Source organism: Macaca thibetana, chromosome 3 (genome assembly GCF_024542745.1).
Source record: "Macaca thibetana thibetana isolate TM-01 chromosome 3, ASM2454274v1, whole genome shotgun sequence".
In the NCBI taxonomy this organism is placed as follows: Eukaryota; Metazoa; Chordata; class Mammalia; order Primates; family Cercopithecidae; genus Macaca; species Macaca thibetana.
In genome coordinates this window covers 41,342,673-41,356,812 of record NC_065580.1, presented here as the reverse complement: position 1 = coordinate 41,356,812, position 14,140 = coordinate 41,342,673, and the positions used below count along the sequence as shown (strand labels likewise).

Below are 14,140 nucleotides of genomic sequence, written 5' to 3'. Positions count from 1 at the left end.
ATTAAGTTATCAGTCAACAAGAACCCAAAGTGCATTAAAACGCCTTTGATTTTTAAGGAGCAATTATGATGACACATATCACTCCTCTACACTAGCTTTCCTTTCACTTTAAAATCAGTCTATAGGTAAAGAGGCTGATAAGAGAGAACCATGCCTTATGAAGTCAAAACTATTTGGAGGAGTAAAATAAAATGCCCAATATTCTACATAAGAAGCCATCATCAAAGTTTTAGTAAAAAGTCAGAAATTATTACTATTTTTTAAACTACTAGATGAAGAATCCTTATTGCATCTCGCAACCCTAAAGGATTCTATGGAAATAGCAAAGAAGGTTCATGTTCGCAGATTTTCCATGGCTCTGCCCATTAACAAGGGTGAAATTATCAAATCCCCAACTATCAGCAGCGAAAATCAGACTTGAAAATTTTAAACAGAAGAGAGGGAACACTGACCTTGTTAACACAGAAATCTTCCTGGCGACCTGGGTTCTGTTTACGATCTAACCAAACAAAACGATATATCAGCTCTACAGACCATCAGTCAGATATTTGTGTTTGGGTTGTCAGGTGATTAAAATATTGAGGGTAATAGAAACCCATCCTGAGTGGATTAAGTAAACAAATTCAAACTTCCTGGGGAACAGGAAACACACACCCTACACACACACACACACACCCCTACACACACACACACCCCCCCACACACCCTCTTTCTTCTTCCTCTTCCTTCCCCTTCCCACCTTTTGGGGATGAAGGCACCAAATCATTTCCACTTGCCAGAGAGCCTTGTCTCAATAGCTAGTTTCCTTACTGTGCCCCACAGTGGGGAGCTGATTCACATAAGTGGGCAGGTTTCGCTTGAAATCTTAAAGTTCTCATTTTCTATGCAAAGAATGGAAACTCAATTTTCCCAAAAGTTCAAATCAAAACTTGCCAGTTTTGCAAGTGGAAATCAGCAGTCCTCCTCCCCCTCTCGGTTTCTCCTTCCCTTCCCAGGCTCAGCTCCTCTCACCCCAAGTACCTTCCTCCACATCTCTCCTCTCCCTCTCCAGAAAGCCCTACCTCCAGAGGGTGGGAGGAAGTTAAAGCGGCCCCGGCTGTTTACGCCCGGCCCTGCCCTCTCCCGCTCCTGCACGGACTCTGCTCAGGTCTTGAGAGGAAGAGAGGGGGCGTCCACGCCCCGCTCGCTCCATCCCACCCCGATCCTTCGGCGGGAGCAACCAGATCGGGCCAGAGTGGGAGGCGCTCCTAGATCTGCCTTTCTCTGCAGCTCCTTGCAGCTCCTGCTAAGCTGCTTCTCAAACACTCAGAACGTTTTCTACCCAGGAAATGTGGGTCCAGCCCTTCCCCAAGGTAGAGGCTGGAAACCACCAGCGAGTCTCTACACGGGGTTATTCAGGGGGGTGAAAGGAAGGACCAGTCATGAATGGTAGCTCATTCAGCTTCTAGACTCCAGAGAAGAACAATGTCTTGAAACCAGGTGCAGAACCTCCACCTCTCCCGGGCATCGCCTTGGGAAGAACTAACCCATCCACCCGACCCCAATCACCACCACCAAGTGATGGGGCAGCAGGCTGCTAGGACCTAAAGCGCTGGCCTCAGCGGCAGCAGCGCTGCAGCAGGACAGAGCCCTCTCCCAATGGGCCTCCCGAAGGCACAGGAACAGATGCACACAATGGGCATCCCCACACCTGCTGGGCGATGGCCCACCTCCCCCAAGCTGCTCTCCCGGGTCCGCTGAGCGGTACCAGGCACCCCTGAGACAAGCGCTCGCAACCCCGCGCGCAGCGAGAGGTGAACAATGGGGGGTCAAATTCGCCAGGAAACACGTCCCAGCCTTCGCCCCCGGTCAGAAGCGACCGCAGCGGAGGGAGTGAGCATAGGGGTCGCACTGGACGCACGCAGGGAGCTGGGAGAACCGAGCGACTCGGGGCCGCTTCCCGTGGGGCGCGGAAGGGACAGGAGGGATCCCTAGCCCGGGTGGCCGCTCCGCTCCCACCGGCCTCCGCCGTGTGGGCACCCCGAGAAAGGGGCACCGGAGGGTCCCGGGCTTACGGAACGCCCCGGGGGTGCGGAGCCGGGTCCGGCTGGGACCCCGGCGCCGCCCCCAGCCCGCGTCTACACTCGCCCCGCGCCCGCCCCAGGAATTCGGTTACCGCCGCCTCCGCCGCGGCCCCCGCCGCGTCCTCCGGGGCCCGGGACAAGTCGGGCTCGCAGCTCGCGCCGTCCGTCGCCATCTTCCTGCTCTAGCGGATCCGAATGCGAGCTCGGAGCCGCGGCTCCGGACTCAGCCTTCTCCGCGCGGGCGGCGCTTAACCCACTGCTGTCCGGGACGCGGGCGCGGGAAGCCGGGAGCCGCCGCACTCCCTCCGCCCCTCGCCACCGCCCTCGCCGCTTAACCCGCTGCGCGCCGCAGCGCCCCGCCTCGGTCCCGCCCCGCGCCCCGCGCCCGGCTGGGCCAGCCGCTGGCTCGTGGAGGTGCGAGAAATGGGCGCACGACCTGGCTCCGCTGCGGCCCTGCGCGCGGACTGGGGATCAAAGACCACGGAAGAGGTGAAGGGAGAAAGCGCCCGAGGAGCAATGCATTCCGCAGAACCCCCACCAAGCCGGAGAAATCCGTGCACAGACCGGATTAAATGTCAGGCCTCCTGAATCTGAATTCTGTGAAAGATCAGGGAAAATCCTACACTTCAGCTCCCTCTATCCCACCGCGAGGAATCACATAGGGCACCCCTTTCTTCTTAAATTGCTCTTTCTTAAATTTCATTGCCGCCAGGGTATTTTTACCCTCCCAATATATATACACACCTGGCTCTGATTTATTCTATCGTTGACTCTAGTCCTTCTCCAAAAACAATTCTCAGATGAAAACGATTTGTCTGTCCTGTTTTCTTTTAGTACGAGGCACCAGCCCCTCAGCTCCTAACTTTCTATACAATCTCCTTTTCGGGGAACGTGTAGTGGGCTGTTTTATATCCTATGACCCCCCAAGTCTGAAGTCTCTCCTGAAGGACTCACCAAGAAGTGTTAAATGTCATAGCTTTAAAAGCTAAATGTCATGCCCTCTACTTCTGAGACAATTTTAAAAAATTACTCCGTAGTGTGAGGACACGTGCACATATACACCAAAAACAACCAAACAAAAGCCACCTTTGTAAAAATAGATTTTATGGGAATTACACGTCTCAGAAGATTTTTCGTGAGATGAGTGAATTAGGCCCAAACTCTTAATTTTCCCTTCCCACATCTAATTCGGTTCCTACCCTTTGCTGCCAATTTCCAGAATGTGAAAATCTATCACCTCACCAAGACCATATGGTACAGCCCTTGTGAAATCACCAGATCCCTAAAAATGTGTCGAATGCATAAAATCAAATCGAGACATTCAAGCTGTGTCTCAAAGACGTAAACTCAAACCACAACCAAATCCTGCACTTGAAATTTTGGAAGATGAATGACTGGAATGTTCAGTCCAAGGGTTACAGATCAAAGCTTTTTTTTTCTTTCTCTCTCTCTCTCTCTTCTTTCTTTCTTTCTCTTTCTTTTTTCTTTCTTTTTTTTTTTTCGGCAGGCTCCTAATGACAGATTTTGACTCTTTAATTGCTCCACTTTCCAAAGTAGACCCAAATATGACACAAACCAGGGCAGAGAAAATCTTTTCTGCAAAGACCCTAAAAGGGATTGATTAATAAACTGAAAAGTTCCCTCCAAGAAGAGAGGTCAAGAAAGAACTTTACCTAGAACTCTGGGGCTAAAAGTCAGAGACTTAGAAATCATCTCCAGGTTATCCTGTGAGTACAGGTACTTATTTATTCATTTATTTTTATTGACTCTGATAGTTACTTCCTCACGTATCCCTTTAATATCCATTCCTATTCATTATACAACTTTCCTTTATTAAGTATACTCTCTAAAACTACTCAATATTAGAATAACTAGATTTCTTTAAGATGAAAGAAAAGCATTGGACGGTAAAAGTTAGATGCCAAACTGATAGTAAAAATGTAAAGTCCAAGAGCATTCCTTGTTCTTTTCAAAACGCGTTTTCACACATTGCAAGGCAATCAATTTTCTTGATTCTGATGTTGAATACTCCCCAAGCAATTAACTGGCAAACTTCTGGAAAAAAAAATAGCAATACATTTTACTCAGGGTTAAGAGAAATATGAAATGACACTATCTCTGGGAAGCAAATCCCTTTTGTACATGCAGCCCAATTAAAAAAAAATGTTGGGAAAAAAATAGCTTGTATTCACCTAAATACAATTAAAGCAGGATCATGTCACAAGGAAATCAGTCCCTGTCCCCCGCCCCCCGCAACCACCCCCCTACCCATCCTTTTTTGTTTGTTTTTGTGAAATGGAAAAAATACAAATAAAAAACAGTGATAAAAATCACAGGACACCACATTCTTTAGCCTCCAAAATCCAGGACCTTGGAAGGAGAATTGACAGCCTTCTGTTTCCACCTTAAAACCAGCACTGTTGAAGGTTGGCTGAGGATCTCACCTACTGCACAGACGGGGCACACTAGGAGTTAACTTCCTCACCAGTAGCCTGGCCTGGGGCTGCTTCTCCACCGGGAGGACACTTGCATGTTTAAATTCCCTCTTGAGAATTAGCCTCTGCTACTATTGCAAATTAACTCTTTCTAAGACTTTCTTTGCACAAAGGCAGGCTCTATTACAGTCAAAGCAAATAGATCTGAAAGGGTAGTGACTTGATGGCTTCAGAAATTAAATCTTTTGAAGCCTCATTAAACAGCTAAATAATAATAATAATAATAATAATAAAAGATATCCCAGGGCAACAGTGAAAATTACTGAAAGGCAGGGTAAAAAAAGGAGAGTGACAGAAGTATAAACGAAAGGAAAATAAATCCCTACAACAAAAATGAATCATGAGTCTTAATCAGTAACTTCCTTTTGGCATTAAAATGGAAGGAGTAATACTGAATATATTGCAAATAGAGAAAACTATTATCTACATCCTTTTTTTGGATCATAATAATGATGCTGATGACCCACTGACTAAAGAATTTGAGGGTAATTATTTTCCGAACCCTGCAATAGAAGTATTTGTGCTGAGCTATAGTACACTCTCTAAGGGTGAAATGACAAGGGAAATGAGTTCTTGAAGGTAGAAACGCAGACAGATGTTTGGGTGCCAAGTGGTTTTCTGATTAAACCATGTCCTTGGCTTCGTCAACCACATGCTCCAGCCCACTAAACCAAAAACCCAGAGAGTTATACATAATAATAAAACAGGACGCTTCCTTCCATGTGAAAAGATAAAGTAATATACACAGAGTCTAAAACTGTTTCTGTCATGGAGTAAGAGAATTCTTTATTTCAGTCAAATGACAACATTTATGTTAATTCCAAAGAGCAAACCATATGTCATCATGTCTTAGTATTGCCAAATGACAAAATTACTGAGTAGCAAATCATTTCTGACTGTATCCGCAAGCCTATAGTTACACAATTTAAATATTGTAGACCATGCGTGTCCCTGTCTGCAGCACGGTGACCAACCTAGGAAGCCCCAAATCTTGACATCAGGAACTCCGCAGATGAGCTCTGAGTGTCCATTGCCAGAAACGAGTCTTCCTATGACCTGACTACATTCCCTCATAGTCAGGTTGTCATTATCTACATGTGCCTCAAGCTTTTTGTGGATTTTACTCAGTAAATTTAATTCTGATATAGTTAGCCACTCTTGTCAACAATCTATGGTTTTGGAAGGCCTCCTCCACCAACTGCAGTTGGTGTGTGCCAAAGGAATGCAAGCTAATTTTACCTAAGCTAAAGCAAAACATAATTAGGGAATTAAATCTGCTATGTAGGAAGCAAGCCAAAGCGAAACATAAATAATTATCACAATCACTCCCAGGCCCTTTTAATACTACCTTTAACCGGGAACTGTATTTGTTCATTCAATTGCTGAAATAATGTCCAAATATAAGATTTGACTGCAAGGTTAGAGCCACATTAAGAAAATCATCCCCCAGTGCAGTCACTCTAAGAACAGAAACCAGCTAAGACCAAACAATGAGGTAGTGTTGGTTCCATTCTCTTGCATGGTTTTCACATTTTAAATCATTACTTGTTGGTTTGGACTCTTATCTGCAGAAGTCATTTACAAGAGTAAATTTTAGTGCAGAAAGATGTTTTAGTACAAAACCGCTATGGAAAAATAATTTTAACAACAACAAAAAAATATGTTCCGCTCTTGCCCCTTATCCACCTGAATTGGAAATGGACCTGAATATTTCTCTTTATTCAGCATCTTTAGCAACCTCACAAGCCTGCAGTATATAGTTACTAGGCAACCATTAAAGCAGGGTGTTTATACCATTAGGCATTAATTACAGTGGAGCTTCATTTTTCTTAGAAAGTTTAAAAACTATATAAATAGGTTGTGAGATCAGGCCCTTTTCTCCTCTGATTAGAAGTGTGGATCCAGCTGTAAAACTACAGCTGAGATTTTTCTTTCATTTGGGAATACGCACTGTTCAACACAAAAGGAAATTTAGTGTTTGAAGAATTAATAAGAACACTAAAGATGTTGTCTTTGGATTTTAATAAATATGCATATGGCATTTATGATTGACTCAGTGAGGATTTACTTGGGATACAAAAAGCCGGAGAAAAGCTATACATGAATAACTCTCCTGTGCCAAACTGTGAAATAAACCAATACATTAACACGTCCTAGACAATCATAATCAATTGTCATATACCAAATTAATAGAGTTTCAAATACATTTGGAATTTTTGAGATGTAAATTTCACCTTACCCTTCCTCAAATCTCACTTGATGGCAATAGTTTGCAGTTGTCTTTTTTTTACCATCAAGACTTTTTATATTAATCCAAATTAGTTGGGGTTATTTAAAAATCACCTGGAAATGTGATGACATCATTTGAAAATATATACATATATATAGTAGGAGCTGTTCAATTAACCGATAAGTATACAATATAATTTAATTCATAATATTTATAAAACAATGTCATGGCTAGACTTGAAGGATTAATTTATTTCATTTCTTGATTCAAGAACGGAAGGGAAAAAAAGCGTTGGTATTGCTATTTTCATTCTGAGGAAGGTGAAATTACTTGTAGAATAATAAGAAAAAATACTTCTAACAAATCATAATTAAGGTTTAAGCAGCTTCAAATGTTTTATTCTGGCAATTAAATAAAAATTTACTGAAAATGTTTTATGCTAGCAATGCAATCAATATTTTTTTCTTATAGCAAAAGATAAATAGCCACATACTGGTCATTACTATCATAATCATCATGACAGCCTCACTCACTATCCGTTTCAGCATTAGCATCTTTGTTAAGAATCAGTTCAGTTTGGAAGGATTTTACCACTACTTTTTTCCTCCCTTTGACGTCTGTTAAGGACCTCACTTTGTTGGCTTGCAGCCGCCACCTCCTGATAATTGATCATCCAAAGGACACCATGCCATCTGATTCACAAAACACATTTGCTTGACACTCTTTTGCCTTGACCAGCCCTCCATCCTCACCCAATGTGGCCACAGATGCCATTAGAATGGTAGAGGGGAACCCCACTCCCAGACTTTAAAATTTGAGGTGGCAGCAGGTTAGGAATTGAACTGAACCTGCTAAACATTACCTGACTTCGAATAGTGGGTAAAGGCACCCATATTCAAATAGCACATTGCATTGTTCTATTTTCTGTACAGAAACATTTTTAGAACTATAGAAGAAAACATAACCAGAATCATAGTTTTGTGGGGATTTTTTGAGACGAAGTTCCATTCTCATTGCCCAGGCTGGAATGAAATAGCACGATCTCAGCTCACTGCAACCTCTGCCTCCCAGGTTCAAGTGATTCTCCTGCCTCAGCCTCATGAGTAGCTGGGATTATAAGTGTCTGCCACCATGCCCAGCTGATTTTTTTGTATTTTTAGTAGAGACAGGGTTTCACATGTTGACCAGACTGCTCTTGAACTCCTGACCTCAGGTGATCTGCCCACCTCAGCCTCCCAAAGTGCTGGGATCACAGGCGTGAGCCACCGCGCCTGGCCAGTTTCGTGTTTTTATTTTATTTTTATTTACTTAAGAGAAGGTCTTGCTCTATTACCTAGGCTGGAGTGCAGGGATGTGACTATGGCTCACTGTAGACTCAACCTCCTGGGCTAAAGAGACTCTTCTACTTCAGCCTCCTGAATAGCTAGGACCACAGGTGTGTGCCACCACACCTGGATAATTTTTTTTCTTTTTTCTTTTTTTGGTTGAGACAGGGTCTTAGTATATTGCCCGGGCTGGTCTCAAACTCCTGGGCTGAAGCCATCATTCCACCTCAGATTCCCAAAGTTCTGAGATTACAGGCATGAACCATTGTGCCTGGCCCAGAATTGTAGATTCAAACATGAGCAGTAAAGAAACAAAGCTGCTAGAAGAAAAATATTTTCATGAACTTGTAATCAGAACATAAGTTCTTAATTTTCATGTTATCCAACTTATCTTTATCTTGTATGGTTAGTGTTTTTTGTGTCCTGTTTATGAAATTTTTGCTGAGCTCCTAAGTCACTGAGATGCTGTTTTCTGCTGGTTTTCTTAGAGTCTCATCCCACACATGCCCAGCTTAGAATTCTGCCTAATTTTGAGAGGAAATTGCATGCATACTTTTTGGGCTCTTTTTCTGAAGTGTCTTCCTCCTCTGGAACTTTGTCCTTTAAGTCCGAGACTCTTGGGCAACTACTGAAGCCTGAGCTCTATCTTCTTAGCCCAGTAAAAGTCATCTTTATTCCCCAACTGCCCCATTCCCATCCTAGCTCTTCCCTCGAGAATCATAGCTTTTAGTGCCAGGCGCAGTGGCTCATACCTGTAATCCCAGCACTTTGGGAGGCTGAGGCGGGTGGATCACCTGAGGTCAGGAGTTTGAAACCAGCCTGGCCAACATGGCGAAATCCTGTCTCTACTAAAAATACAAAAAATTAGCCAGGCGTGGTGGAAGGCACCTGTAATCCCAGCTACTTGGAAGGCTGAGGCACAAGAGTCACTTGAACCCGGGAGGCGGAGGTTGCAGTAAGCCGAGATCACACCATTGCTCTCCAGCCTGGGCAACAGAGCGAGACTCTGTCTCAAAAAAAAAAAAAAAAAAGAGAAAAGAATCATAGCTCCTAAAGTCCTGTCTGCACTCATGGCTTACCAATGCCTTTTAACAGTTGTTTTATACAGGTTGTTCCACTTTTTTATTTCAGCAGGAGATTTGGCCCAATACTAGCTTCTCTGTCATGATCAGAACTGAAAATCACACTTACTTTTAGAGAGTATTTATAAGAAAACTTCCTAATGTTTCCTTGTCTAATTGAATTATAAACAGGACTGTATTATTTGTTTTTGTATCCTGGGAGTGAGGTGAACCCAACTTAGACTCTCTATTTGCCATTGACAAATAGAGCCCAGGCACAAATCTGCTACCTCATCTGTAGTTGACATGAAAAACCAGGCTAGCAATAAAGGACCACATTGCATTCCTGGAATATAATACATAATACATGTAGAACAAAGCCATCTCAAATGTGAAGATTCTAGTACATTCTGAAAACTTTTGGCAGATTTTCTGAACTTTGAGGTCAAATGAAGATTAGTGGGTCTGTAAGAACATGCACTCTACACTTGTAATATCTGACACTGAGCCCAACACATAACCAGCAGTCAAGAAATATTTATTCAGATTAATTGAATGGAACAGATGTGTGGATAGATGGAAAGATAGATGACTCAATGGATCAAGTAAATATTACTCCTTTCTTACCTTCTCTCATGAGCCCCTTTGACACTGCAGTGAAGCCTATGAATTTCTTCTCAGAAAAAAATTTTAAATATATAAAATAAAACACACAAGATCTTAAAGGAAACAATTATATTAAAATCCAGTGATCAAAATTCTGCATACAAAAAACAAATTTGTAATGTAGTGTGGAAATGTTTATTAGCACAGTAAATAACAAGATATAGTGGTGAACTCCATAATTAATATAATTTTGAAGTTTCCATGATTGTAATTTTTTTTTTGAGACAGAGTCTCACTCTGTTGTCCAGACTGGAGTGCAGTGGCGTGACCTCAGCTCACTGCAACCTCAGCCTCTGGGTTCAAGCACTTCTCCCACTCAGCCTCCCAAGTAGCTGGAACCACAGGTGCCTGCCACCATGCCCAGGTAATTTTTGGATTTTTAGTAGAGGGGGGGGGTTTCGTCTTGTTGACCAGGCTGGTCTTGAACTCCTGACTTCAAGTGATATGCCTGCCTCAGCCTCCCAGAATGCTGGGGTTACAGACGTGAGCCACTGCATCAGACCCCATGATTGTAAATTATATTTTGAGATATCTGCAACAATTGTATCGAGATTTAAACATATCTGTAACTTCTGCTATGACACAGTCCCAGATATTACAAGGTCTTTTATGGCCTGTTGCCTTAAGTTGTAATTGAAATAAATGCTCACTATGAGAGGTTAGGAAGCATGAAAATATTTAATTTTAATTTTTTAAAAAAGTTCATGTTTAAAAATTTCATGTTTATAAAATGTACATATTAAATGTATTAATTAAATTGTTTTGAGAGATTAAAATTTAGATGTGATCGGTCAAGTAGGGTATGCTAAGTAAAAGAGAGCTTAGAAGATCACCAAATGCTCTGTCCTCCAAACAAATACAACTTAGGTCGCATACTCTACAGTAGTAGTTAAATTCAAGGTTACATTATTAAAACTTCTTTCTAGCTGTGTGACCTTGGACAAGTATTATGTCTCAGTTATCTCTTCGGTTAAGTGGTAATCATAATGGCTCTTATCTCTACAGGGTTGTTGAGAGGATTACATTAACTCATTTAAAACACTTAGAATAGCGCCTGGCCCCCAGTAAGTTTTGGCTCTTATTACCATTTTCATGCTCTTCATACACTTATTAAATAATTAATAATCACTCTAATACACACATGGAGTTTCAGAAAGAAATAACTTGTTGAATTAATAAAAATGATTCTACAACTACACAACAGTCCCAACAAGGCTATTTGTATAAATTTTTAATTTTAAACCAAATATTCCATGATTTTAGATTAAATATTAAAACTCTCAATAAGTGCTTGCAAAAGTCTTAATAGAGAAACTCAGGATGAATCATATAAATTGGAAAGTCACTGCCATTTCATGGATTGCTGGCTGAGTGACAGCATCAGTGGGTGCTGGGGTAGAGGGAAGTGGGAAGACGAATCGGAGGGTGTGGATTTGAGCCTGCACATTTTTACAGTAAATCAACAGTCACCAACCTTTTTGGCACCGGGGAGCAGTTTCATGGAAGATAGTCATTCACAGGGGTGGGTGGGGGATGGTTTCATGGATGAAACTCTTTCACCTTGGATTATCAGGCATTAGTTAGAGTTTCGTAAGTAGCCCACAACTTGGATCTCTTGCATGCTCAATTCACAATAAGGTTGGTACTCCTATGAGAATCTAACACTGTGGCTGATCTGACACAAGCGGAGCTCAGGTGGTAATGCTTGCTTGCTTGATGGCCACTCACCTCCTGCTGTGCTGCCCAGTTCCTAACAGGCCATGGACCAGTACTGGTAGGCACCCAGGCTGTGGGAACCCCTTCCCTAGATCTGGAAATACATCATGATTCCTGTCCATTGGACAGTGAAGTTTATGTAGGTAATCTTTGAAACAATGGCAAAAAGAAATTGGAACAGGCTTTAGGCTACTATGGACCACTCCGAAGTATGTGGGTTGATTTTCTTGAATTTTGGAGAGCCCTGAGATGCAGCTGATGCTATCTGAGAGCTCAGTGGAAGAACACTCTGTGACTACCATGTAGGAGTGGAACTGGCATGGCACAGTGGCTCACGCCTGGAATCCCAACACTTTAGGAGGCAAGGTGGGCAGATCACTTGAGGCCAGGGGTTCGAGACCAGCCTGGCCAACATGGTGAAACTCTGTCTCTATTTAAAAAAAAAAAAAATATATATATATATATATATATATCTCACTAGATGTGGTGGCAGGCACCTGTAATCCCAGCTACTTGGGAGGCTGAGGCACAAGAATCGCTTTAACTGGGGAGGTGGAGGTTACAGTGAGAAGATAAGGCATCATTGCACTCCAGGCTGGGTGATAGACTAAGACTCGATCTCAAAAATAAAATAAAATAAAATAAATAAAATAAAATAAAAGGAGTGGAACTGTCAAATGGTGAAAACAAAAAAGTAAGAAGTAGAAATCGTGGCCCACCTGCCTCTTGGGGGCTTCACCCTCAAGATGATTATCGTAGAAGGAGTCTGTCACTTTGCTGCAGATCTCTAACAAGGAGAAGCTTCTCTCACAGCCAGAGCAGTTTCCTTTCTAGAAACAGGAGAAGAGAGAGACCACTGTCTTGGGAGAGAAATCACAAGTTGTCCCGATCCTTCTCTAGGTCTCATAGCAGATCTAGGTCAAATGAAAGGAAATATACGACCAGTTTGCAAGAGAAGAGGTGTACAGGAAATTACTTCATTTGACAGGAGTATATACAGAAAATTCAAGTTTTATTTGAAACTTCTTAAACTTGTTTCATTTTAAAGATGTTTTAGTTGTTCAGATTTGTTTGTCTCTTGAAACCGTGACACACAAAGGTGTAATTTTCTATGGTTTGAAATGGATCATATGAGACATGAAATACCAAAAATTTGTACTTTACAATGTTCCCTTAAGCAAAATTGAGTTTGCTTTGAACTTTACACATAGACCGATAATAAACCTCTAAATCCTGCCCAGCAGAAGTGTGATCTTTTTTTTTTTTTAACACAGAAACAACTGGCAAAAATTGAAGTAAGATTTACTTTTTTTTTCCATAACTAGAATACAGCATGCAGCTAAGTTGCACAAGCAGTCCTTAAAAGCTGCTATGAAACACAAGCCATCAGGTAAAAAGAAACACTGCACTCTTAAGTTAGAGGTTTTTTAAAAACAGAAGTCCAAAATCAAGATGCTGACACCTATGGTTCCTGATGAGGGTCCTCTTCCTAGCTTATAGATGGCCAGCTTCCTGCTGCATCCTCACATGGCCTTTCCTCAGTGCATGTGCAGAGAGAGAGATTTTTCTCTTCTGCCACCCACTAATAGTACAACCATAAGGACTTCACCTTCACAACCTAATCTAACTCTAATTACTTCTCAAAGACTTCTCCAAATATCATTACATCCAGGGTAAGGGCTTCACATATGAATATTAGGGGGACATGACCACTCAGTCCTACAAGATTCAAGTTCATTTCTGTACCATCTCATTCACCTGATTTTGAACAAACTTTAATGGGTCTAAGAAAAAGAAGATTCACAGCCAGGCCATCATGAATTGTGCAAAGCTTGTTGCATGTTTTATTTATGCCTCCGGTATACCCTACATGCAAACATTTTCTGACAAGGTTGCAGGGCCCAGAATCACCCACACTACACAACTCAGGGGATGCCACTCATCTGATAGTCTACGTAAATGGCATCCTCATGCTCCACAGAAATCTGAATAGGAAAACTCAGGAAACACTGGTATGGTGAAAGTCCAAGGGACTTGGTCTTGAAGACCTCTTTGAGCATAATTTCTCTGTGACCTGACGCAAGTCACTGATCTTCAGTGAGTCTAGTTTTGTCTCTACAAAATGGGAATGATAATTTCAATACTCACTTTACAGGGTTGTTGTGAGGATTCAGTGAGATTAATATGGACAAATGCCTGAATGCTGAAAACAGCTACACAAGTAGTATTATGGGCTTGATTTACCTTCCAGCCCTTGCATTCAAGGGTTCTTTCAGTTGGATATAGACAGCCTCATCATTAAGAAACCCCAACAGCCCTTAGTTGGGTCAGACCATGTTGGAACTTCTGTTCTATATACACATATTTCTGAGCTCTTTATTAAGGAAATGCCTCTGGAGTTTAAGCATAGAAGGAGTTTCTCTTTCCCTCATTACCACATTTTTCAAAAAGTGAAATTTCTTCTGTCAAAACACATCAAGATACCATGGTGACAATTGCTATAGAAATGCTAGATTTGGAAAGAAATGAAGAGATTTCTATTCTGTTTCCTGCTATCCATGTTTAATAGGCTAAATCAAGCCCA

General features: G+C 42.1%; 2 protein-coding genes across 5 annotated transcripts in view; one reads left to right on the top strand and one right to left on the bottom strand.

The window, feature by feature from the left end:
* The window catches only part of CTTNBP2 (cortactin binding protein 2), a 162,020-nt gene extending 159,694 nt beyond the window's left edge, over positions 1–2,326 (bottom strand). Inside the window, exon 1 of one of the 4 annotated variants that reach the window (XM_050785103.1) lies at positions 2,156–2,326. In XM_050785103.1, coding sequence (XP_050641060.1) covers positions 2,156–2,236 — 81 coding nt within the window. In that variant the 5' untranslated portion in view covers positions 2,237–2,326. Of the gene's footprint in view, positions 1–739; positions 1,619–2,155 lie in introns of those variants that run through there. The other 3 variants (XM_050785100.1, XM_050785101.1, XM_050785102.1) reach the window with 3 other exon arrangements.
* Positions 1–14,140, top strand: part of LSM8 (LSM8 homolog, U6 small nuclear RNA associated) — a 765,242-nt gene that overhangs the window by 447,674 nt on the left and 303,428 nt on the right. The gene's annotated exons all lie outside the window — the stretch shown is intronic.